General features: G+C 29.2%; 3 protein-coding genes across 3 annotated transcripts; 2 read left to right on the top strand and 1 right to left on the bottom strand.

Annotated features, from left to right (window-relative positions):
• Window positions 1–4,163: 4,163 nt before the first annotated feature.
• Window positions 4,164–5,990, top strand: LOC123292792. Its single transcript, XM_044873507.1, has 4 exons — window positions 4,164–4,315; window positions 4,877–5,123; window positions 5,471–5,505; window positions 5,976–5,990. The coding sequence occupies exons 1-4, from the start codon at window positions 4,187–4,189 to the stop codon at window positions 5,988–5,990; spliced, it is 426 nt and encodes a 141-aa protein (XP_044729442.1). The 5' UTR covers window positions 4,164–4,186.
• Window positions 5,620–13,143, top strand: LOC123292791 (engulfment and cell motility protein 2-like). The gene is made up of 12 exons (XM_044873505.1): window positions 5,620–5,727; window positions 6,820–7,067; window positions 7,926–8,114; window positions 8,179–8,318; window positions 9,092–9,163; window positions 9,787–9,877; window positions 9,962–10,151; window positions 11,320–11,439; window positions 11,507–11,665; window positions 11,738–11,910; window positions 12,797–12,912; window positions 12,968–13,143. Exons 2-12 carry the CDS (start codon window positions 6,955–6,957, stop codon window positions 13,141–13,143), a joined length of 1,539 nt encoding a protein of 512 aa, XP_044729440.1. The 5' UTR covers window positions 5,620–5,727; window positions 6,820–6,954.
• A 1,163-nt stretch (window positions 13,144–14,306) lies between these two features.
• On the bottom strand, window positions 14,307–21,129 carry LOC123292790. Its single transcript, XM_044873504.1, has 6 exons — window positions 20,865–21,129; window positions 19,388–19,624; window positions 19,126–19,252; window positions 17,551–17,819; window positions 16,127–16,333; window positions 14,307–14,800 (listed from the first exon to the last, which is right to left on the bottom strand). The coding sequence occupies exons 1-6, from the start codon at window positions 21,001–21,003 to the stop codon at window positions 14,307–14,309; spliced, it is 1,473 nt and encodes a 490-aa protein (XP_044729439.1). The 5' UTR covers window positions 21,004–21,129.
• Between the last annotated feature and the right edge of the window lie 5,890 nt (window positions 21,130–27,019).

Genomic DNA, 27,019 nt, shown 5'->3' with positions numbered 1-27,019 from the left:
ATATATGAATATATATATAAAGAAAAACAGAATAATAAAATAATAATTTAGGTTTTCCTTTTTTTTTTATTATTATTTCAATTCAATTTTGATGTTAGATAGTTTCATGATATTTCACATTTTCCTTAATCTCTCTTCTCTCTCAGTTGTAATAAATATTTTTATTATGTTTTCTGCTTCTTTAAAAACAATGTTTCATCATATTTGCGCAATATATATTATTATTCAAAATATCATCATAAATAATTATATATTTTTTTGTACGATAAATAAAATTTTTAATTAATAATAAATAGGAAAAATATTTAAAAAAATGTTTTGAATTTTTAAGAACTTCTAATAAAATATAAAACAAAATATTTTTCAGATTGTCCATACGAGGAATGTAAATAAAAACACAAAACCAATTTTAATTAAATTTATATTAAATATATTTTATTAAAATGTTTATAGAAATTCAAAGCAACGAAAAAAAAAACGATAAATAGGGCTGCTCTGGAACTATAAAAAAAATGTAACACAATTTTCCACACAGTTGTTAACAGTAGATTGTGTTCGTTTTGTTTTCTTTGTCCGAAGCTTGGCATTTCAAATTTTTCAAAGTTATAATGTTACAAATATTCGAAATGAAATTATATTATTTAAATATTAATAAGTACATAGTTTTTTTAAATTATATTTTGTAGTCGCCAGGAATTTGTTTTGTGTGTTAATTTTTTTTTTTAAATAATTGTTTTGTTATTGTAATTGCCACGACTACAAATTGGAGTGTTTCTAATCCAACTCAAGTTTTCTTTATATGTTAATTATTATAGAATTCATAACACACACTTTCATTTAAAACAAAAAACCAATTACGGACGTAATTATATTGTGCTTAACGAAATTATATTTCAATAAAAATTGTAATGTAAAAATATAATATGTATGCATTGTTGATTTTTTATAAATTTAACCCCACAAGTCGTTGAAAAGCACTACTGTATAGTTTTACATATTTACACCCAAGTTGTGCCACTTGTAATTAATTTACTTTGTTGGAACAAGTGGCCTACCGGTGAGCCACAACACTTTTCCTTCTTTATTCTCATCCGAAACTTTTTAAATGAGTCCTTCATATGGTTTGATTACATACTATACAAAAAATTTATCTAGATCGGATAGAATGGACGTTTTTATATTTTTACAACTTACAACAGCTACATTTTCAATAATGATTTTAACCCCAAAAATAGGATTCAAATGCAAATATTTGTATAACTGTGTGGTTATAGGTTCTTGATAACACTCAGCCAGGTGCTGTGTTCAACAACCCAACGCCCAATATCTCAATAACGTCGGGATTTTCAACCAAGTGTAGAAGAAACAAACATTTTGTCATATCACCAACAATCAACCTACCAACCATCAGACGGTTATAATTTTTATATAAAAATGCATGTCAGCTCCTATAATACTATTAAGATGTGCGAATATAGTTCGAAACGAATAATAAAAGCTGTTTCGAATATCGAACCAAAATTCGATATTTTGAATTTTTGGAATTATTCGAAAAATAATAATCATCATCATCATAATTTTTTCTGATAGTTACTGTTTTCTTGATTAATTCTTATTTTTCCGAAAAATTCGATAATCATAATTTTTATTTTATCTTGGTGGATCATGAAAACAATTAATAATAATAAATATTTTATGTATAATCATAAATAAACATAGAGATAGAGATAGCTAATAAACACACTTCTACAGGTGATGGGCAGAGAAGACGGGAAAATTAACTGAGATAAGTAAGTATACCAGGTAAAAATGCCTATTCTATTCTATGCCTATCCTGTTTCCCTAACGAAAAATTGAATAAAAATGTTAATCCATCAAAATCTACAAATAATTTTTCAATTTAGCTTTTTCAAACATAGAATGTGATGTGTATTTTTTGCAGCAACTATATTTTGTATTTGATATTAGTAAATGCTAAAATTTATCTCTATTCTGCGGTTTCCCAGGTTTTCCCCACAATAATTCATGTTAAAAACTTGAACTTTGACTTAAAATATTTTTAATTAAGACCTTGGTGACAGCCCCCTCATATTTTTGTTTATACTTATAAACAGTGCAGTGTTTAAAAAATAGACTTTATCTCGCATTAGCTTCCGTATTCGTAAATCCTTAATTCATCATTATTATTTCTAATAGAAAGTTTTTGTTTTCCTTCTGGAAATCGAGATAACAACTTAAGTTGTATCTTTACGTTTTGAGATTTAATCTCCCTTTGTTAACATAGAAGTGGATACTGAAATAAATGTTTAATTCTTTTCGTGAGGGTTTTTTTCCCAAAAAGATTGTGTAATTTATATTAAAAATTATTTTAGATTATTATTTGAGCAGTTCTTCGTAAATGGAAGTATTTGATGGCTCAAAAAAAAAGAAAATTTCGCTCATTTAAAGGATGGCTTAAAATGTTTTTCGAGTCCTAATTACTCAAGCTAATCCAAGTCACAAAAATCTGGTTTACTTTGAAATGAACGACAAATTTCTGAGAAAACTGCTCCGGAATATTACTCCTCGTATATGATTTTATTTGATAACCCAGAAGTTATTCAGTTAACCGTCAAATGTTCCCCGCTGTTTAGCAATTTTCAAAAGGGTACCTTCTTAAACAAAAATCAAGAAAAAAAAATTTTTGTTACAGAACTTGTTGAAACGTGATATATAGGATAATTTTGTCCCAAAATTTACGATAATTAGATTCATTTAACGATTGAATGGTTAGTTTTTAGGACATCGTCTAAAATCCTTCACGAAATGCTTTTATTTCGAATAGATTCTGCAGATATATCGAAAAATATTTATCTAGTTATCAAATGAGTTGGATTCCAGAAAATGTACGCCTCTATTATTTTAATTATTAAAAGATTTGATCGATCATTTGAAGAAGGTATATAAGTTAACATAAGAAGAAGAAGAAGGTATATACAGTTAAATCTGCCACTGACTTTTTATGCCCTGGCACTCACCCTGTTTTAGTGTAGAATAAAGTTCAAAAACTAAAGCCTCCACTACTACAAAATCACTCTAAAAATTATGAAACAAGAAAATATTCTCATCTGAAATTGTTATGATTTTCATTATGGTCAGGGGACTTCTAAGATTAAAAAGTTTTCCACCGAATGATCTCCCTACGTAATGACGATTTTGCTTATCACAATCATTCTCTTGTTTCACACTTTTTAGAGCGTGATTTTGTAGTAGTTGGTGTTTTAGTTTTTGTACTTTATTTTTAAATTATTTTTCGATTTTTTCTACATGGTACTTTGAGTCTTACATTATTGTGCATAATTCAAGTTCTATAGTTCAAAATTATTTATTGTTATCGTCAGTTTAGGGACCATCAGGGGTAAGGGGGTTAATGTTAAAATTAAAAATATTAACGCAAAATTTATATGTAAAAAAAAGATAAAAATAATAGAATTAAAATTGTAAACAATTGAAAATTAGTCATAACAGCACTTTTTAATGCTAGACTTTTTCAAAGATTCCCCATTTGCCAAGTTATGATAAGTAGTTAAGGAGCCATGAGGGGACAGATGAACCTACATACATGCATACCGGTCAAGCACATAACTCTCCTTCGCCGTAGTCGGGGTAAAAATATAAATATTTTTCATTTAAAATCAGAAAGCTATTGACTTGTGATCAAAACGTCATATCCACCATAACTTATTAACAATACATTTAAAATATAATTTTTTTCTATCCCATGCAGTAATTTTCACACCAAAGTGTATTAAGTAACTCATGTTACCTATGACTAATTAGAACCTATTACATTTATTAAAAGTAATTAGCGTACATAATGTAAATTTTTAAGTACACTACTAATAATAAATTATTTATTTCTAACAAATATTTATACTTTTTATTAATGTTCATTAAAATATCTAGAATAATTAAACACAAAAATAATAGGAATAAGTACATGTACTTGCGGTGTTATCAGCAAGATTAGATAATTTTAGTCAGAATATGTATAAAATTATTAATGAATGAATAATAAACAAATAAATAATGTATTTAAGCGAATAATTATTTTATAAGACAAGAGATTTATTTTGTGGTTTTGGCTTTGTTTTGATTTTATTTCATATTTATATACTGAGGTATAGTGTTCAATAAAAATTTAGTGATGCGACCCGATTCAATTGAATTGGTATCAATTGCTGTTGATATTCATGGTGAAAAACATTTGAAAAAAATTCATATTAGACATGAAATTCAAAAAATTATTGACGACTTAATCAAAGAATATGATTTAGTAAGTAATTTTTTAAATAATATTTAACATTAATAGTTGAGGAAATAAGACTTTTGAGATTGAAATTTAAAAGTACACTTCCGATTTTCACGGGACCGGGAGCAAACTGTTCGAGGTAATTGAAAAAAGTCAGTTTAATCAGAGAGTGTGGTCTTTAAATGTACGTGCGTGAGCGAATTTCCAAGTTGCTAATAACCAGCCGTGCTGAAAAAGTATGAAAATAGAAAAAAAACTAATGGATCTCATATATTTTGAACTATTCGTAGCATTTAATCGACAATAATACCACACATTAATTGTTAATTTTGTCAGTATCAAATTTGTATCAAAATAACGAATTTGTGGGAAACGGAGAGGTTTCTATCTTTTAAATTAAAAAAAATTAATAACGCGTGCCGAACAGACCCATTGTCGTGGAAGTGCAAGAAAATGTATATTATTAGCTCATTTCTTTACCCATAAAATGGGTAGAAACTTCAATCCCTCTCCTCTTTGAGCAAGCGGGTCTGATAGTGAAGAAAGTGAAAAAAACTATACACAATTAAAAGTTGTAACTTTTAGGATGGAACTGCTATTGAATATGGATTGCGGTTAACACATGCACGCAATAAAAAAATTGCAACACGATATGTTACTGATACGAATAAGAGTACATTAATTCAAGATGGTTGCGAATTAAAGCTTGTTGAAGCTCCCAAACTTCACTTAGAGTTTATATTTAAAAAGATTTTTTCAAAGGACCAAAGAGAAAGTGGATATGATCTTTTAAATCACCAATTACATGATGATTACTTATTACAAATAATTCGTAAGTTGAGCTCTAAATTAATAATTAAAAATGGTGGATTAAAGTTTCAGTTTTTTATTGATATTCACAAGGCCATGGTTTCATTTCCCTCAAATAAATATCAATGCTACTAAAATCTTATATTATTTATCTTATATTAAGAGTAGGTAAAGTATTTGTGAATATGCATGAGGTCATGGGTTCGGTTTTTGCATTTGCATCTGGACTGCAGCATCTGCTGCTTAAATGGACTTGATTATGTATTAATTGGTCTTATATAATAATGTTTTCAACTCAAAATGCCTAAATAAAATGAAAAATGCAAATTTATGTGAATAAATTTTTAAAACAGCTTAATTATTTTTCAGATGAAGTAGGTTGGGATACAGATATTTGCAATAAAGTAATTGCTGACGATAATTTAAAAGATAATGAAATTATGGTAACATTTAATATAATATTTAAACTGTTGCGACGTAAATACATAACAAATGTTCCATATGAAATTGTTAAAATTGTTATTGATAAATTGAGAAATTTTAAAAAACCTATATTTATTTATTCCGCCATACTTCTTTTACGTGAATTGTTATTTACAAGGCATTTTGATTTAATTATTTCTAAGGTAAGCCGGTCAGAATATCTCATTTTTACCCCCTATGCAAAAGAAAGATTTTATAAGTTTGTCCGATATATGTATGTGTCTGTTTGTCTGTGGCATCGTAGTACTTTAACGGGGGAAATTATTTTGATTTATCTTTTGTTTAAAAAGTAATTTAACGGAGAGTTTTATTCTTAGCTATGTTTCAAGAAAATCGATTCGATTGATCGATTTGTCGGGGTTTTTTTAAATTTTGTAAATTTCACTTGTAGATCGATTTTTGTTAACATATAGTGTGGCTCGTTTGATTAATAAATTTTTTCTTAATTTGGACAGGAAACAAAGAAAAACAGTTTAATCCCTATCTGTTATAGCTTAGGAGAAAATGGACACCAAAGTTTTGTCCTGATTTTCGCCCTCACGGGTAAACAATTATGTTTGCGAAAAATGTTTCAAACAAACAATTTTTTTATAAGGAACATTTTTTATATTTAAACATTTGTTCTATCTCTGATGGTTAACAAGTTGGGTACTAAGGACTCAAGACGCATATTTGACCTAAGTTGCATATTTGACGAACTCAAACTAATTTTTTACGGAATGGACTAATTATAGATGATTTTATAAACACCTATACCAAAATTTGGATCGTGTCATCAATATTTCTAAGCGTTACAAACTTGGAACTAAAACTAGTATACTTTGATATACCGGGTGTCTAGCTAAGTTGGCTACATATGGAAAACTTTTTTATTATAAGATTTACGAACAAAATTTATTCTTTATAAAAGCTCTGCGTTCTAAAATATTAAAATTATTATTTAAAATTAAAGTGGTCAAAACATTCCCTTCGTTAACAATTATTCGTTCCTAAACAGTTATTTTCAGTTCGTTTTTGACTCAACGTATCCACTTTCGTTTTACAAATGAAATGATAACTCTAACACAACTCAAAAACTATCTGAAACATCTCTTCGAGTAGTTAATTTACTTCGTAAAATTATTTTAGTATTAGTTCCACTGGTATAAAACAATCTATAATTGTAGGCATTTTAAATCAGAATCATAACGAAATTGCATGTAGACGTATTATTAATGAGTTTGGTTTTTATACAGATTTCTATTGCAAATGATTTGATACCGATTTTGTGGTATAGTGAATTGCCAAAATTACAATGTACAACATTATCTTGTATAAATGTAATTGTTAAATTGTGCGATAGGGATGAAAGACAATCAATTATACGAATAATGAATATAAAAATAAGCCGCAAAACCATATCTGAGACAATATTAAATTCAGAAACGAAATTAAGTCCTGAAATGGAAAAAGAATTACATATGTATCAGACATACATTTTAAGGTATTCTCGATTATTTATATTATAAATTACTAAAAATTTGTTTGTTATGTTCTCCCGATACAAATACACTAAAATTGATTTTTTTGAATTGTTATTATATTTACTTACATTATTTATTTTTATTATTTATTATTAATAACTATAGAAATTTTTTTAATATGTTCTCCCGATACAAATACATAGCAAAATTGACCAAACCTTTTTTTTTAATCCATATTAATTAATTATTTATTTTCTTTTCAATCATTTATTTATTCATTTTTCTTCCATTCATTGTTTATTTATTATGGGGTTTCGTACCCGAAGGGTAACCTACGGAACCCTTTTAATAAGACCCCGCTGTTCATCCACCTGTCTGCCTGTCTTTCAGCGGACTGCTTCTCATTAACTGGAACTGGAAGTTTAATGTGCATTATTATTTTAGTATAATAACAAACAACATATAATTTAAAATCCGTCAAATGCTTATCAAGTGATTAATCCTGCCATTCCAGCCTCGGCGAAGCAAGTTCACTTGATTACAAAGATATTAGGGATTTTCAATCTGCAAAATGTCCTTTACAGCTCTTTTAAATAAGAATGGCCGAGCTTGCCAATACATAAAAACAATTTTAAGTAGCAATAGATTCAAAGTTAAGAAAATGAAAATTGAATTCCATGCTTTCAGAGCCCTCCTAGTTTTAGCAGAACTTTTCTTACCGGGCTCATGTTTCCTTATCTTCTTCTATCTGCGGTCTGACACCCAATAGCAACTAAATAACTGCACAGGAATTAATTTCTGTTCAGTTTTATATTTCACAAATTATTTTTAGTAATATTAACTCTTTTTCTCAATTTCTCAATTTTATGAAATTGTAGTTTAAACTTGGAAAAAACAACTCATAAAATTAATTTATCTGATGACAATTTTGATTTAAAATTTTTACAAGAAGATATGTCTCATTATATGAATCAAAATTTGTATAGTCGTACAATATCATTTTATGAAAGTTTAAAAACAGCAGAGAAACCGAAACAAGATTACAATGAGGGTGCTAATACGTCCAAGTGAGTTCAAGTTTAAATGTATTTTAAAAAGTCTGTTTAAAGAATTAATATTTTGATTCTTAAGATTTTTTTTAGGTGAAGATATATCCGATAGCTTAGCATTGTTATTTGACGATGATTATACATCTTACTATCACGACATAGATGCCTCGTTAAAATGGGTCTCACATGCTAATAAAGATACTTATAACGATTTTTTGGAAGGTAATAAACATTATTACAATTTTTTCTCAAAACTTCTGCAGTGTATAGTTAGTCTCAAACGAGCACGAGTAAATTTTTTCGCATGCTTTGCGTGAAACACTTAAACTCTTAAGAACATAGTGTGAGCTTTTGGCATCCGCACTATTTAATTTAAAAAAAGCGTGAATTTTCTACATCATTGTCAGAAAATCTGCTATTTCTTCAGTCTAGTCATATTGTTATTCAATATCTGGTTTGGTTTTTAGAAGTTTTAGTAGATCGAAAATTTAAAAACCGAAAATTACTAATTAAAAATTCATAGTTCTTAAATCTCTAGAAAAGACTCTTGAATGCCCACTTTCAAAATAGAGGTTGGAAAAATTTGTGTTGGCGAAATGTGAAAATCAAATTTCGATCTTTAGGAAAGCCACAAAACAAAATAAGCAGCCAACAGTATGAGTTGTAAAAAGGGAGAATTTCTAAATAGATCACCTCTATGAATTCTGATTCTGTGGCGAGATAAATTTACGAAATGTCGAGAGTCACCCAAAATCATTAGTGAGAAGGCCGTTATTTTTTTGTATCTAGAGAAGTCACTTTTTGTAGCCAATGAATAAGGAGGAAAAACTTATTTTAATAGGTATTCATTAAAGCTTTTGGCGAAGATGTTAAGCAAGTCATTTTTTATTCGTTTATTTCTCGACCTCATTCCTTGGTTGTCAAACTCTATGTTCACCTGCATCAGTTGTCCCAATGAAATGTACAAATTTAAATATTTTTAATTTCTTTAATAGAATCATCGTACATATTACGAAAAACTGTTACGAACGAAAATGAAATTACAGAATTAACATTGGAGTGTTTAGGTATGCCAATTTCGTTAAAGCTGTTATGAACAAATTTTTGATTATATAGAGTGAAACTTTACAATTTTTTAAAGAATTCTCTTAAATATTCATTGGTGGAAAAACAAGTTATAAAGATAGTCGATTTTCTAGATAAGAATTATTAAAGTTATAATTGATTGTACAACTAAATTTCAAGCACTGTGATTATACTCTAGTTACTCCATCGATTTGAAATTTGAATATGTTATAGGTATTCATATTCTACCCGCCCTTTTTCTTATTTCACTGTACCTGGGTGTGAACAATGAAAATTTTAAAAATTAACAGGATTTTCGAAAGTTAAAAACACCCAGAGCAGGTAGAATTTGATTGCCCATAACATATCCAAATTTCAAATCGATAGAGTAAAGAATATAATCGCAGTGCTTGAAATTCAATTGTAATTTTAATTATATTATTATCTGGAAAACCGCTTTCCTTTTTAAATTTTTTTTTCATCATTAAATATCTAAGAGTATTCTTAAAAAAACTATAAGGTTTCACGCCAATCAAAGAATGTTTCACTCAAATCAAAAATTTGTACATAACAGCTTTAAATGTTTTGAATTGCATATAATTATAAAAATTGTAATTTTTAACAGTTTATTTCAAACAAAAATATCCACAAAGCTATCACATTGCATACCTTGAACAAAATGAGTACGAACCAGGATTCTTTACAACAAGCGAGCGGTAAATAATTTTTAATTTTTAAATAGAACTGTAAATAAACGATAAACCGTAAGTCTTAATTTAATAATTTATTTATATTTTCAGGATTTGTCAAATTATGTGCGAACAATTACGAATAGGTCAAGACCCATTAAAAAATAGTACTCTGTATTGTCCATTAGTGTTCAGTTCTTTGGAGCAACCATTTTTGTCTGAAATATTTTGTAGATTAATGTGGTTGTATGTTAAAACACGGATTGAAATGAGTGCTAAAACAGGGGATGATCAGTTAAAAGTTATATATGAAATTTATTTATGCAGATTTATTTATTCCTTACTTTTTGCTAGCCTTTTTTCAATGTGCAATAAATAAACATATGAGTTATAAACTACCCACATAGGAAATAACAAGCAGCCTACTATTGGTTGAAACCTAGGAGGAGATTATTGAGCCCTGGACCAAGCTAAGAAAACGAATGATAACATCATAACCAAGACAAACTCAGCCTTGAATTAACATCGAATGATAACATCGCGCTAAGCTCGAAAGTTAGATTTTGACCCAAAGCCTGAGTATCTGGTCTTCATGCATGCTTGGGTATTTGCCCTTCACCCAAACCTGGGTGTGAGTAAAAAAAGTTCTAATTTCAATCACTGCCTGCGTTTTTATGGGCATGTTTAGCTCTTACCTAGGCCGACCACTTTGATAATCTAATAGCCACAGTTGAAGTACCAGTATTAATCAGCTTGTGTGAATCCAAAATTGATTTTAAGTCTTAGCGATGATTTGGAAGAACTATAGTAACAAAAAAAATTTGACTTATTGCCCTTGGACAAGGACCGGCAAACGAAGACTTGATTTATTATATCCTTGGTCGAATCTTGGGAAAAAACTGGCAAACCAAGGCTTAGGTTAATAAATATAGTTGATGCTTGGGCAAGGACTGAAATAACAAGACATGGATTTCCCAATGTTATCTCAATTTCAATCCTATTTGCAAGCTTCGCATTTCCTATTTGGGAAGTGCTTGTTTCAAAATTTATATCGAACATTCATTTTCTGTTTCTATATTAAATTACCGCGCACATTTTAAATGGAAAATGGAACTCGGTTAAATTCGCTAATTTTTTTATATTTTGTTCGTCTCGGTGTGCTGAACAAATGTTCTCTCGGACCGAGCCTCAAAATGCTTTCTTACAAGTTCAGCAAAAAACGTAAGGAAAATGAGCCTTTGGTGTCGCTCATAACGACGTAGAGATTGTAACTAACCATTAGGATCCGTTTTTTTAGTTTGTGATAGTGTGCTTGTGAGAACATTTGTTCAGCACATCGAGACAAATTTAACCTGGGACCATTTTCAATTTAAAATGTGCGGGATTCTTTCTTCAAATTACGAATGAAGAATAGTTATTCTGAGGACAACACCTTGCAAATATTTTTAAATCATGTTTTATTCCGATAGGTATTAGCAGTTTTACATACGCAAACTAAACTTGTTTTTAACACTAAACCGAAAACATATAATGATTTTATGGCGGCATTAAAATGTTTTCCGTATTCTTTTATAAGTATCCTTTGGAAGGTATGTTTTTTGATCCCCGTGAGAAAAAATATTATAAAAATGATATTATTTATAAATAAAATTTTAGAACGAACAAAGAGTTAAATGGAAACGTATGTTAGAAAATAATCCAAATATAATTGAGTTGTCCGAAGCAATAGAACCACAAATAACCGGGTTAATTAAAGAAAATCGATATAAACATCTAATGAAAGGGAATAAATTTCATTTGTTTGAACGCGAAAAGGTTCGAAAAATGTTCAATTACATTTTTTTTTGTTAATATTTTCAGTTAATTTTTCTGTTAAATATATTTTAGAAATCAAAACCACAGTGGATATATTTTAGATTATTACAGAATCAGCAACAATTAGTTTATAGTGAATGGAATCCACAATATGAAATATGTTCGTTGGAAGTGACAACAATTCATATATCAGACATCAAATATTTAGTTACAGGAAATGCTTGTGTACACGTTAAGGACCATAGGTAAGTAGAATTGAATAAATTCTTCTCATACTGAGAAAATTTTCTGCTGTAAAAACTAGTCTTATGGTCCATCTCGAGATTGCAAACTTTTTCATTTCTAAATTTAATTGACATATGTTCAGTGATTTTATTGAATTAGTAGCTAAATGTGTAGATATTAATTGATGAAAATTTGGTAGCATTTTCAAGAGTTTTAGACTACAAGCCCATGCTGAAATTTTTCGGGTAAAATGACCCACCAGAAATTATGTAGTAAAAGATGCTCCTATATATGTAAAGGAAAGTTGAAGCACCATGTCGTCAGTTTTGCGCGGTACAGATGAGTACAGTACACATCAGCACATCAAATATGTACGGCGTATTACCGAAAAATGTTGTTTTTTCTTTTATAACGTTTCTAATTTTATAATTTCAAGCCTACACGGTAAATTCCCTTCAGGTTTTTTCCAGACAGATTTTCTATTATAGAAAAATGCTGTTTCTTTAAGGCGTTTCTCTAAATATGTCCGGCAGTGTAGTTAGCTGGGGCGTATTGAGATACAAGCAATTGAAAACATTTATCATAAAATTATCTTACTTTTTTAAAAAAAACTTTGTTATCTCACGTCTTCTATACTTTAAAGATTGAAATCTGTGATAATCGAGAATTGATGATGTAGATAAATGGTGGAAACGCAATGAAATTTTCCAATATGTGAATACTTATTATGTTTAAACGTTTATTTGCGCTCCCACCATAATTTTTTGAGTGTTTTCAAAGATGAAATTTGCATTTGATTACGATTGTAGGTATACCTACGTTTTAAAAATGGCTTAATATATACTTTTAAAAATGGCTTTATATAAGTCTTTTTTCTTGGAAAATTAAAATTATTTTGTTTTACAGAGTTAAAAAACCAGATTTTGCTTTTTCCATTCTTACCGAAGACAATTCATACGATTTTGAAGCCATAAACGAATCAGTATATAATACATGGATTGATGGTCTTAGTGCATTAATTGGTAATTTATGAAAGTTTCAAATTTTTAAGCTTTCTAAAAATTTTTCTTTTTGTAGGTAAAGAAATGGGTAGTAATTTTTATCAAAAAGATAAATCAAAATTACTTGAATTGGAGTTAATGCTGAGACTATTGGATACGGAAAACATTCCTTTACCGATGACTCCCCCACCAATACCTCCGCCACCGTCAAATTATAACTTTTATTATGACGATAATGAGAGTACTTGTTAAATTATTTTAATATAAATAAAAATATATGAATATAAATATATTTAAGGTTTATTCGAACACAACATTTATTTATTTCATTTAATCGCAGACGTGGATCCAGGATTTAATTCTGGTGAAGACAGTTTGTGATAAATGGAATATAAAATATACACATGAATGGAAGGGAGGAGTTTCGTCGAATCAACCAAATTAAAAAACCATAAAAACTTTTTTAAACATTGGCGGGGCAAAAAGCGATGGTATCTTAGGACAGGACCATCATTTTCGGACTCCGCCGCGAATATTACATAAAAATATCCTTACCTCTTTATAAAAATAAGGGTTCACCTACCAGGATATCTATCTGTTCCATTACTTTATAAATCAAATTTTGCAGTCGATTTCTTCCATTAATTTTTGGCTTACAAAAGAATGTTTCGTATAAAATAATGCTTTTTTGCACGACAGTAAATATGGAGGCTGCATTTGAAATCTTCAAGTTGATTTTCATAGGGTCTTCCATGGTTATTTCAAGGTCAAACGTATATGCTCACAAAATAGATATTGGCTCTTAACTCATTGTTTGAAACTTATAAATGTTTTTTTTCAAAGTACTTGGACCGCCCCGTTACTTTTGACATCCATTATACGTAATTGGGTATGTTTTTCACGAATTTCTTGTATGTATGTATGTATATTTGTTTGCAAAGGACTCGATGGATTTCGAAAGTGAAGGTATCGTTATATTCGACTTAAATGGACTAATAAGGTGATTCTATGATCACGTATACCAAAATTTTGTGCGTAGCATCAATATTTTTAAGCGTTACAAACTTGGGGCTAAACTTAGTATACCTTGTATAATATTACATATATGCATGGTATAAAAATTATTAAAACTTGAGCAATAGCTACAACACATATAAAGTGCCTTTTGCCTAGCATAAAAAAAATATATAAATTTACACATACATTTGTTGAAAATTTTAATTTAATTTTCAAATTCTGCCTTTACGCATTCTATTTTCTACAATTAAAGAAGTTAACTGTTGTACAGAAGTAGGTACGGGCGTTTTCGTTTCATTTTTGAAAAGTTTTATAAAACTGTACCTATGTAACTTTCAAATTAGTATCAAAAAAATAAAAATAATAACAATTAGTTTTTGTGTTGTGGAAATAATCTTTTAATCAAATATATGTGATATACATGGTGATTGATAATGTACATAATTATAAATTTCATGAACTGTATTAATTGTTGTCGTTACAGTTAATATAATTCCAAATAAAATCACAAATCGGGGCAGTAAATATTGAACAAAATAATTACATTTCGATTCTATCGATGCTAATTGTTGTGCTACAAAATTATTGCCATGTGTACTCCCATTATTATCCATTATTAATAAATCATTCTTTTTATAAAAATTAAATTTAAATATTTTAATTGAATCGTAATGATTATTTCTACGATTTGATGAATTATTAAATTGAGGATTTTGATGCTGAATTGCACGTAAATTTATGAAAAAATACGCTGGTAGTATAAACATCAATGGTCCAGTGAATGTTCCACCAATTAGACCCATAACAATATCAAAACGTGGTACAGATTCAGCTAATACAATGGATAATAGCATTAATGTTGTACGTGCGAAACAACGTTTGTACGTAAATTCTGAAAATTTTAATTTTGTAATTTAATATCATCATTACGCAAAATTAGGATATCGTCTATTATTGGATAAAGAATATTGTTAAATTATCATTGTTTTATAATTTTTGAAACTACTTAAGGTAGTAGGTACGAGCACCAATGCATTTTTAGGTTTAGGGTTGAAATTATTTGTACCTTATTTTCAACTTTGATGATTAATTTTGTCAACCCCCCTAACAACCTCCCCTCACCCTAATAATAGAGCAACCCCCCTCTCCCTAACATTTTCATAATTGATTTAGACTTAGTCTAACTTCATATAAAAAAAATTAAGCTTTTTATTTAAAATTGCCTTGGTACTCGTACATCCTTAAGCCTCACTGGTCATAAAATTACAAGATCGCATGATAAGAACGCAGGGTTGATTGTGTTTTAATTAAAACAAAGGCGGGCAATTTTAATGTATACGTAAGAAAAAGACTGGTAAAATGAGTTCAATGTTCAATCATTATAGCCATCGAGAGTGAATCAGAATACCTAATCCATATTTGAAGAATTTGCCCCCAAGTAGAAAGGAGTAGGTACTCAGACGCGAGTGGTGTAGTTTCATTCGAGAGAACAAATATTTTTAATATTTTATTTATGTAAGAAATCAAAAAGTCATACATTGGACTAGGAAAGAAACGTTCGTTTATCTTTACAAAAAGTTAAGACGACTTTTTATTAGAAATATTAAAGTTGAAAAATTGACAGTTCTGCGATCTCCGCGGCTCATAAAATGCAAACATACGTTTTCCTTAAAGATTTTTTACCGCATCATGAAGTGCTTCATTATGATGTCAACATTCATCCCCACATGAACAGGGATGGCACTTTAGAGAAAGTATTTTGCTGAATGCCTTATTTCTCTAAGACCCGATTATCAGTGGCTGGTGCGTTAACCAATTTAGCCTTTTATGAGGCTATCTGAAAACTATTGTATGCACCGATTATTCCAGGACCTTGGACCACGTTAGAAATAAGACATAAGATGTAATTTGCCGAGTTCATAACACGCCGAGTTCAATAAAAGTTTTCATTTACAGAATGAAAATTGAATCTAATAATTAGTTCATGCAACAATTTTAGGATGTCGAAAACCTTTATTTGCCAAGTTACTACCATAAAAAATAAGCGAGGGTTAATATTCACGTCAAACCTTCAAAATTTGTCTGCTTTTTTCACGCCATACCTTAAAAATATATGTGTCATAAAAATTTGTTTGATATTTTCAAAAAGTTTAATTTTATAGAAAATAATTATATTTTTATAATCGTGGGTTTTTATAAATAATAAAATATGGCTTACCTCTTGGTATGTGATAATGGTCTTCGATATCTTGAAACAAAGCCGTATTATATATAACCGATGTGAAACACAGTTGCATTGTTACCATAATTACCACAAAGTATAACCAAATATTCAACGGTAAAGTTTGTAAAATATTATAATCAACAAATTTTCCATAGTGCCAATATGCTAGTATAGCTGTAGTCGTAAACAAGCAAGTACTAACTGAAAATCAAGAACGAGTTAAATTAAAAGTTTGTACTTAATTTTATGATATATTAAGTATGATATCTGGTATGTAGACTGACTATAAAAATGTACGAAGTGTACTCCATCCTTTTTCACATTAAATTACAATCAAAATTATTTAATTATTTTGTACTTTTTTGTTTGTTTTAATTGGGTTATATCCAGTTTGAATTTTCAAAGAATCGATTTTTTGCCCATTTCTGGAATGTATATATATTTAAGTATAGGTATTCTCTGAAAATTTCAAGTTATTCCGATAAATATTCACAAATATACGCATCACAAGATTTTTCCGAAACGACTCGACCGACCAGTTTCGAATTTTTACACAATCTTCTTAACATTTTCCCTAGGTATTAATCGAAGGAATAAAATTTATGAAAGTTAGTTCGATATTTTAGACCACTTTAAAGTTAGAAATTTTTTTGTAGAGAACCATTTAGTCAAAAATCATAATTTTGACAATACCTTCGATTAATACCTGTATTCATCTATCAACTATAAAGAAATTGGATTTTTTATTTTGGATAATCCAAATCATAAATATGGTGCTCACCGCCAGACAAATTTTTTTGGAGGACCTACAGGAGATCGCTTCCAGGAGCAGTATCATATCAAATTTTTGAAATCGGACAACGGGATGTTCTATATGTATACGTTTTTTATAGTTAGGTAATATAAATGGTCTTCCAAACAAAAACTTGCTTGCGCTCGCAACTGGATATAATCCTTTAAAAACGTGATATAATAAAAAATTTATTATTTATTTCTTACTAAAAACAAAAATGCAAATCCTCGTTTACTTGCGGAATACTAGGTCGCTTGAATGGCCACAATAGTTTGATAATTATTTATTGCGTACATTAAAATTACTCCATTTAATGGAAAATCCTATACTTTTATCAAAATATGGTGGAAGCGATGGGAAGAAAAAAAAAACAATTTAGTTTTACAATACTTTCACCACAATTCGCTTTTATTTTTAATTTTTAATCCTTCAAGGCTGTGTTTTCGGAGTAATCATGCCCTGTGATCTTCAGGAACACAAATAATTGTAGAAGTGTGTAAATTTTAGTCAACTTTGTTATTTTGAGTTTTCCTATCGTGAACGAAATAACTTTGAAGTCCGAAAGTAGCTAATAATAATAAAAATGAATAAATGAATGGACACAATTCATGGTTAAATTTCTTACATATAAATGCATAAATAATAGCATGAATAATTTTTGATCTCTTCTCCATATCGACTTGAATTGTTAATAATAGTGGATGTACGTCAAATTGAAATGCAATGATTCCATAAGTTCTTAATAAATTATGTATAATTAACATATCGTCATCAAAACGAATTGTAGGTAGTTTGGTAATATCAATTTTTGGATCTCTATAATCATATATGATACACAAATTTATAAATATTGACGAAAATATCACCATTAACACTGATATTCCCGATATTAGCCTGTAACAAAAAGAAAACTGAATATCAATAAATGTTATTAATTGTTCAAACAACCTGAATACACTTAAACAATCTTTGAAATTAAATTTTCTATGTCAGTAATTCGCTAATTTTAACCTATACGATACCAAATATCGAAACCATACTAATGCATTTTTTAAAGGACTCCGCACGAGATAAGAAAATGGCTTTCTGTGAAACTTTTTCAAACCACCCCCCAAAATATTATTGAATTTGTTCTGATCAAAAAATATCATGACCATAAAAATTTTTAACGAATAGTTTTTGAGCTACGGGCGATCAAAGCCACACATATATTATAGTTATAGTATATAACTACCGTGTGTGGTATGTGTGTGTAACACTACCCCAATTTAGTATACATAGTCATACACACTTTGTAATTTGTTTGTGTATAATTGTATTATGTTGTATCATTTCGTTAATTGATGTGTTATACGATGTATTATAATTAAGACGGTAGTCATATAATGTAACTATAATATGTGTAGCTTTCATTTCCTATGGCTCGAAAACTAAACGTTAAACAATTTTTGTAGCCTTGTGTGCTTTTGATCAGAACGATTCGAAGAACATTTTGAATCAAAATTTAAAAAATAGGATCCAAATTGATTAGGATTATACAAACTTGATTTGTCAAAGTTGGGTAGAATTTGCGTATGAAAAAGCAAAATCAAATTTCCAAAAATCGGCTTTTCAGATAATTTTCAGTCAATTTTAATCCGACATGAATAATTTTTTCTTGAATCTCACTACTTTTGGTTCATATTTGCCTTTTATCGTGAGTAAAGTGGCGGTCCTAGGGTAGAGCTTGAGGAGCGGTCGCTCTAGGTACCAAGTAGTTAGAGGCAACAAGTTTTGGTTATTGAAATCGAAGTTGATTTATGAAAAAGTTGGTAATTATTATTTAACATGAAATGAAATATAATTTATTATTTAATTATTATTATTAAAGGGCGCCGAAAGACAATCACGCTCTACTTTGATTAAGGGTTAGGGCCAGCGCTGTGTGTGTAACGTATTTTTTATACCCCTCAGCTAATAATTATATCCCATATAAGACCAATGTTAAATATGCCTACTTTTGTTAAGTCATTTATTTTTAAATAATCGCCCCCCCTAAAATTTTCAGAATTGTAGACTTGACCAACTTCATATAATAAAAAGTCAAGCTATTTAATAAAAATTTCCCTGGCGCTCGTACATCCTTAAATAAATAAAATATTCATTTTTATTATATGGTTTATATTTTTCGAATTGATCCAAATTTTGTAAAACCACTTACCGGAGATCTTTGGGGCTGCCTAGCCACATAATTGGGATTTGTGCTATACCAAATATTAAAATCCAATAACAATATGAAACATTAAAGGAGTACGTTTTCACACCCAATTCTTCCAAATTTTGTGCAGCTTAATGGAAAATAAAACATATAGTTTCAAAGTTACAACAATATTAAAAAATATATTCATGGAAGGTGGTCCAAAAAAATTTATTATTCTAACCTCAAGGTACAATTTTTTTGAGCCACTATAAATTTTGATTACCAATAATAAGGTTTGGAATACCAGCAGCAAATACAGTAAAATCTAATAAAAATGCAATGATACGCTTCCATGAATTGCCTAACGTTAGTGATGCTAATGCCGCATATGGATATCGATTTTGTTGTTCCATTTGTTCGGGTGCAATTTGTTCAGCAATTATCCATGCTTTACCCAATAAACTTGCTGTGTATACCTGAAATCCTAACATGCCATAGACTAGTGGAACACCAAGCCAACCTTCAAATTAACAAAAGTTTTATGCAAATTTTAGAATGTAATTATTAATTTACTTATCTTAAATAAAAACTTTTGCTACGTCCCTCCCCTCTACCATTACTATTTTAAAATCCTTAAAAAAATTTGATTTTTCAATTATTTATCCAGATTATTATCCCGAACACTTATAATGTTTATAATTTACAAAAAAAATTTTCGTAACTGGGACTTCCTTCATGTATCTATAATCAAACCTAGTTAAGAGAGAGTTGAAGGGACCGCGAATTTTTTTTTGCTTATAGAGGTTTTTCACTAATTTATTTTTAGCTTATACAGGTACAGGAGAGGTTTGTCTCACTTAGAAAGGTCTCTTAACAATGTTCAAAATATTTAGTTTTAAACATGATAAAGCACAATTTATCATGTTTAAAACTATGTTGAATTGTCGCTTATAGAAAGTACAGGCAAGAGAGACTCTCAGTTATAGAGGTCAGGGTAAGAAAAAAGACTGTCACTTTTACAGGTTTTTGTTTTTCACTTATAGAAGTTTTTGAGGTCAAAGTGCGGGACCTGACAAATATTCTCACTTACCCAGTTTTCTCTTACTCAAATTTGACTGTATATCTATAAAAATTCGTTTCACAAAATATATTTCCGATCAATATTTTACATGCGAAATTTCCTGTAAAATGGGTAACAAATTTTCAAACATATTTTGACTTTTAGCCAAAAAATTTTGCTGAGGAAGCCCCAGTGTCCAAAAGTTATAAACATTGTAAATGCTTGTTATGCATAAAATTCCAAACTAGCAATATATAGTAGGTCTTTATACTGAATACCTTCGGAAGATTCCGGAATTTGTCATTTGTGTTTTTTGACGATTTCTTTTTGTCTGCCGTTTATGTTAAAAGAAAGTTATTGATAGAGCAGGATTCGTGGAAAAAATGGGCAACTCCACAACTGTCGAAAGTTGCAAACTTCCTGCAATATTCCCCTCGTGTCCTATTATTAATAACTTTCGTTTAACATATACGGTAGACAAAAAAAAAATCGTCGAAAAATATGAAAATCGAAAAACTCGTTTAGTATAAATTGGACACTTAAATCTTTAGATTTCTATAGAACTTAAAACTTCAGAGCCACGCTTAAAACTTCCAAATTTTTATTACCAAACTTATCTTTATCGATCCTCAAAAATGCGCACAAAAAGAAGCAAAAAATACTAAAATTTATGTAAATTTATTTTATTATCATCACTTACCACATTTTATAACAGCTCCAGGTAATGTAATTATTGGATAAACCCCAAAAACATCAATAATACATAATGTGGCAAAAAATAATGATAATTTGTTCGTATTATCATTATTATTTAGCAATGGTTTCTGTTCAGCAATCATTGTTATGCCATTGAAAATCAACAATTGAAAACAAACACTACACAATAATTTAGAATTTCATCAAAATATTATTACGTATTACCTATAAACTAAAACTTAAATATCGGTCCTCTAGTATTAACAAACACTAAATATTTTGCTTTAACTATTTAGATGGGTTTGTTACCATGAGAGAAACATGATTTAGGTTTGGGACCAGTTGTAGTATTTGATATTCATTTTAAAATGTCTGAAAATGTGATATTATGTTGAGAAGGTCGCGTTAAAACAGCTTTCTTCTTTTATGAAAAAATAATTTGCACAGCCGTGTGTCTTTCAAGGATCCTGGAAAATTTTCAATTATGCCGCAAGCTTGAAATTGATGTATATCTCCTATTCATTATAAGAACGGTGTTTAAATAACAAGATAATTGAAAATTAAGAGAAAACAAACAATTGAGTTGATTGTTGAAATATCCTTAATTGTTGAATTAGAAAGTTTTGAATGTCAGTGCTTGGGTTATTTTTAATAAATTAGAAAAGTTTAGAAAAGCAGCACATTAGTATTCGAAAATTTAGAAAATTTTCGAAAATATTTTTTGGAATTGTGTCTTATTTTTCGAGAATTTTTCGCAAGACCGCTAGTTGATCTCCGCTTTTCCACTTATTGGAGAAAATGGACACCAAAGTTTTGTCCTAAATTGTGCCCTCACGAGTATGACACTGATGTTTACGAAAAAATGTTTCAAACGAAAGTTGTTTATTTTTTTTAGGAGTAAAATTTTTTGTACGCAAACTATTTTTCTATCTTTAACGGTTTACAAGATGGATACTACAGACCCAAGACACAATTGGCCTATTGTTAGGCACGACCTTGATATGAGTCTCTCAAATTTCTATCCAGCCGTTGTGAATTATGATAATCAAATACTACACCCTGCCCTAGACCTATTTGTAATAGATCCATAAAGCTAAAATTGAACATAATAAAGATTTTAACTTTGTCCCTAATAAAGATTTTTGAGTAATTCGAAATTCTGTGTCGTAATTTAACTATCTAACGGCATTAAAAACTAAAAAATTACAATGAAAATCGAAAATACGAAAATTTGTTTATAAGACCCCCTATAATTATCCGGAATTTTTTACATAAGGGCACCTTGTAATCTGACAAATCGCAAATCTAATGATAAGATTCTATAATGATATATTCAATAATATGTATCTATTTTCCATCTTTTAATAGAAAAAATAGTTCGGATTTCAAAGGGCGCCGGATTAGCCAGGAGCCGGATAACTGGGGGTCCACTGTAATTCATTCCAAATTCGGAATCAGCAGATCAAATTACTGAGAAGAAGCTTAAGTGGAAAAGATATAACGAATACTGAGCGTTCCACCACTGTGTTAAATAGGTAGATACTCTTATTTTGTCTCCAGAGATTTGTTACAGCTTGTCGGTAAGTTGGTAACACTTTTGGTAAAGTGAACTTCCTGGAGAAGGTTGTGTGCCTAAAGAATCGCTAAAAGTAAGGTCAAATACAACTTTAATTAGGTTAGCTGAGGTTATATTGGCTGTCCACGAAGGACACACTTAGGCTTTAGAACCCATTGTGATACCATATATGTGTTTTACCACCTTTTCCGCTGATAATTTCATTCATCAGATTCTCAATTATTTTGAGAGGTTGAGTGGATTCCCTCATGCATATACCATGCACTACACCAGCCCATCACAACTATTAATTAAATTAATTTTTGTTGTACGACAGGAATTGAATGCGCTAACCCGAACTAACGAAGCTACCCGGTTTGACAAAAAACATTGCTTAAAAAAAAATTTCTTAAGAGAAATGTGAAAAATCTAGTAAGATAGTAAGATAAATGTCTAGGTTTGGTAGTTTGAATTTGTAAAAAGTTTGTGCCTAAGCTATTATCTTGGAAACTTAACTGATCTTTATCATTTCTACTCCTACTTTACGGTTTATCAAATAGTAAAAAAACTAAATTTTGAGTGACAACTTTTGTTTTTTGTTTATTATTTTTGTACTTTGTATATAATAACCATTGAAAATAATTGTTATGTATATGTATAAAAAGCAGGTTTTAAAATCCCTTGTGACTATCCAAATGTGTATAATAAATTACTATATTAACCCGTTAATAAAAATCATTAAGTGCACCATCACATTGATTGTGAAAGGCAAATTCTGATTTCTTATTTATCAGATATATTTGGTGGTTGAAAATACACATTATTTCATGTGTTTTAATGCCACCAAATATATCTGATATTCAGTTTTGTTGCAATTTCATTAACAGCAATATACATATACCATGTGTGTATCTACCATCTTGGGATATAAATTTGTCTGTAGTATGCTCCTCACGGATCGAGCTAGCGTATATTTAGTGTAGAATAGAATCTGAAAGTGACTTAAATTTTTTTTTTTCCGTTATTCAATGAACTTGTTGCCAAAGAACCTCCAGAACAACTCTGCTATATATAATTAAGCCGTGTTCATTTTTAAAGATATGGATTTCTGATTATCCTCTCGGGGTGCTAAGAAATGCAAGAGGCCCGTCTGCCAAGTGATGAAATTTATCGCAAGTGGACTCGCAAAACAGCCTGGTAGCCGTAGTTTAGTATATTTTTTATTCGTTCTCAAACGCACTGCTGCTTATATATATTTTTCTAGCTATAACTTCAAAATTTGTCCCTTAGTACGAGGACCGGGTTGTCGGTCCTCGCGTCCTAAACATCCAAGTAATCTAGTGGCCAGAACTTGAAGAATTGACCAATTGATGAGGTCCTTAGACAACAAGACACCTCGTATCCTATTTTGTGATATAACATATCCCTAAAACAAGTGTGGGTAATAATTATTTAGCTGATCAAACTGAACACTCCATGTATGCATCTTTTATACACCGAAGTTTTATTTTATTTGACTTGACAGTGAATTGCCGTTTATTTTGATAAACAAAAACCAGTTATTAAATTATACAAAACCCTAGAGAATTTGATATTATAATATTTTTTATTATTCTATAAGCATTATTTCTTTTGCATCATTGCTAATAATGAGCATTATTTCTTTTGAATCATTTAAAGATTTTATTTTTCTAGAAAAGACTTCAAAAACGGAAGTTATCGGAATTTTCGATAACTTGAACAAATAGCAATCGAAAAGCCACGCGGCCATAAATGTGTTGTTACTTTTATAATTTATTAAAAATAATAAGTCAATTATTTTTTTTCCACATGCTTTAATATTTCTTTTCTAATTACATAGATAATATTATATTGGTTGAATCGAAAGATGAAATAAAAACATGCAAGATATTCTTTTAAGCATTTTTTTTTATTATAAATGAACAAATTAATTAAAAAATACCACAAATAAATTTCTATATCACTATCAAAAACGTGAAGATGAAAATTTTATCGGAATTCTATCGCTCCATCGCCTTGGATGTTTAGATATTGTGAATTGAGCTTTGGATTCGTGATCATGGATCCCGAAACCCCCGAGAGAAAATTTGTGAGTTAAAATTCTGAGGTGAGGTGAAATTAAAAAAAAATTTCTGTCACTTTTGGGAGTAGTTTTAATGGGGTTGCAACTATCTTCAGTTACTTTTTGACCTCGAATTTGTAATAGCGACTTCTAAAACCCTCATCTAATTTTCTCATTTTTCATAGTAATGATGTTCCACTTTTACGCATTTACCGGCTTATTTAGTTTACTGCTAATAAAATTACAGCTAACGTAATTTGGTAAAGGTGGGGTAGTGGCTAGCACAGTCGACTCCGGTTACAGTGTACCTCTGTTCGTATCGAGCATTGTCTCGATTAGCTTTTAATTAATTAAGTTATAATGCCGAGAGAATGTAATTTTTTTAGATAATTGTTATGAGAACCAAAAGCGACAAATAAGTAAGAAAGGTAGGTATATTTTATGTTATTTTAATTTCCACCCCCTGACAGAAGAGTGATTTATGACATAGTAGGAAAGTGGGACTAGCATAATTATGTATTATTATTATTATTATTATTATTTTTTTTTGGGAAATAACATATTCTCCTATTACAAAATCTAAAAAAATTTCATTTCATTTATGTTATAAAAAAAGTGGGATAAAATATATAACATGTTCTCCTGTTACAAAATTTCAAATTTTGTTCTTAACGAGCGATTTATAAATGAAAAAATTTTATAGCTCCGCGATCTTAGCACCTCATGTGCGGAATTTCGATTGACCAATTATACCATCTGAAAGGTCAGAAATTGGTCATAAAAGGTCAGTTGGTCTCATTAATTGGTCAGCATCAGAAAATTTTTTTTTTTCAGGGCAGTGAGTACTTACGCACAGCTCTTCACTATAAACCAGACAGAGTAGGGGAAATATTTTTTTTATAATTTTTTTTTTTGATATGTACTACTATCAAATATACATGTATATTTGATAGTAGTACATATCAAAAAAAAAAAAAAAAATGGATACAATTTTTACTTTTAAAAAAATGAATTTTTCCTTTTATTTAAATTTTTCACTCTTTTTATACCATGTATATATGAAATATACATAGTATATTAAGTTTAGTCCCAAGTTTGTAACGCTTAAAAATAATGATGTTAGTATAAAAATTTTATCATAGGTGTTCATAAAATCACCTAATTAGTCCATTTCCGGTTGTCCGTCCGTCCATCCGTCCGTCTGTGGACACGATAACTCAAAAACGAAAAAAGATATCGAGCTGAAATTTTTACAGCGTACTCAGGACGTAAAAAGTGAGGTCAAGTTCGTAAATGAGCATCATAGGTGAATTGGGTCTTGGGTCCGTAGGACCCATCTTGTAAACCGTTAGAGATAGAACAAAAGTTTAAATGTAAAATTTTTTTTCATAAACATCACTGTTTACTCGTGAGGGCGCCAATTAGGCGGAAATTTTATAATAGGTACTATCCTTGATTATCAGTTATGTATGTGTCACATGTTTGTATGTGTAATGTGATAAATAAATCAACACTGACTATGCATGGTATTTCAACAATTAACTCAGTCAATTGTTTGTTTTCACTTGTATTATATATATTTGTACATATGTCACCTATAAAAAATTTGAATGAATAATAATTTTTTAATGAATAAAATTTTTTAATAAAATTTGAATGAATAATAATGGTTATTTTATATAGTAAAAAATCAATTTTCGGGATAACGTTTTCAAATTAATATAAATAAATAAATATCGTTATATATTTTAAATTTTGTTTTATTTTATTCTATCCCATTTTTCCTTTCAGAACAAAATTATTAATTAACTAATTAATTTTTTTTTAGTAAAGGTACAAACAAATTCTTATAAAATATAGGTGAGATAAAGAAGTTGGATTGTAAATACGTAATATTCTTTTTGGATTTTCATTTTATTTTTGTGTGGTATTTGGTTTGTAAAAAAAAAGTTGATGCAAAAAAATTTTTTTAAGATGAAATTTTTATATGGAATTATGTGCAAGTAATTCGTAAATAGTTTTTATGTATTTTGATTTCATTTAAATAAAGTTGAAAACTCAAACCCTGTTTTTATTTTATTTTTCCCCATCTCTCTGTAGCTATACAATATTATTTCAGTTAAAAATAGGTGAGTATTTCGAACTTCACGATAGGTAAGTATTTCAAACTTCGTTTGCCATTTTTTTTTGTAATAATACTACTCAAAATTTTCCGAAAATGAGTTTTACTTTTTGTTATAATTTAAGAAAGTCGAAAATATGAATATAATTATTTATTAATACGAATAACAGAGCCCTAATGGTATAATGGTTAGCGTATCTGACTTCGAATAAATAGTCCCTTGGTTCGAAACTAGGTGAGGACATATATTAAAAAAAGTTCATTAAATCTTTTAAGCAAAATCTGATTTTTATTTTCATTTTTTTTCAAATTTCCACCACAGCATGTTTGCCTAGTAAATGATGAAAAAATTAGTTTTTTTTCGTTCAAAAACTTCAATTTTTTTCACATTTCTACTAG

Source organism: Chrysoperla carnea, chromosome 2 (assembly GCF_905475395.1).
Source record: "Chrysoperla carnea chromosome 2, inChrCarn1.1, whole genome shotgun sequence".
Classification (NCBI taxonomy): Eukaryota; Metazoa; Arthropoda; class Insecta; order Neuroptera; family Chrysopidae; genus Chrysoperla; species Chrysoperla carnea.
Note: the sequence above shows the minus strand (reverse complement) of the source record. Positions and strands in the feature narration are given on the sequence as shown.

Excerpts from the sequence above, each read along its gene's own strand:
- LOC123292792 (XM_044873507.1), top strand. The coding sequence starts at position 4,187 with ATGCGACCCGATTCAATTGAATTGGTATCAATTGCTGTTGATATTCAT. Across the intron at positions 4,316-4,876 it reads TAATCAAAGAATATGATTTA|GATGGAACTGCTATTGAATA; the intron begins GTAAGTAATTTT and ends TGTAACTTTTAG. Across the intron at positions 5,124-5,470 it reads TTACTTATTACAAATAATTC|ATGAAGTAGGTTGGGATACA; the intron begins GTAAGTTGAGCT and ends ATTATTTTTCAG.
- LOC123292791 (XM_044873505.1), top strand. The coding sequence starts at position 6,955 with ATGAATATAAAAATAAGCCGCAAAACCATATCTGAGACAATATTAAAT. Across the intron at positions 8,115-8,178 it reads GAGGGTGCTAATACGTCCAA|ATTTTTTTTAGGTGAAGATA; the intron begins GTGAGTTCAAGT and ends TTGATTCTTAAG. Across the intron at positions 11,666-11,737 it reads ATTTGTTTGAACGCGAAAAG|AAATCAAAACCACAGTGGAT; the intron begins GTTCGAAAAATG and ends AATATATTTTAG.
- LOC123292790 (XM_044873504.1), bottom strand. The coding sequence starts at position 21,003 with ATGATTGCTGAACAGAAACCATTGCTAAATAATAATGATAATACGAAC. Across the intron at positions 16,334-17,550 it reads TATTATTTATGCATTTATAT|TTAGTACTTGCTTGTTTACG; the intron begins GTAAGAAATTTA and ends CTTGATTTTCAG. Across the intron at positions 14,801-16,126 it reads CCATTATCACATACCAAGAG|AATTTACGTACAAACGTTGT; the intron begins GTAAGCCATATT and ends TAAAATTTTCAG.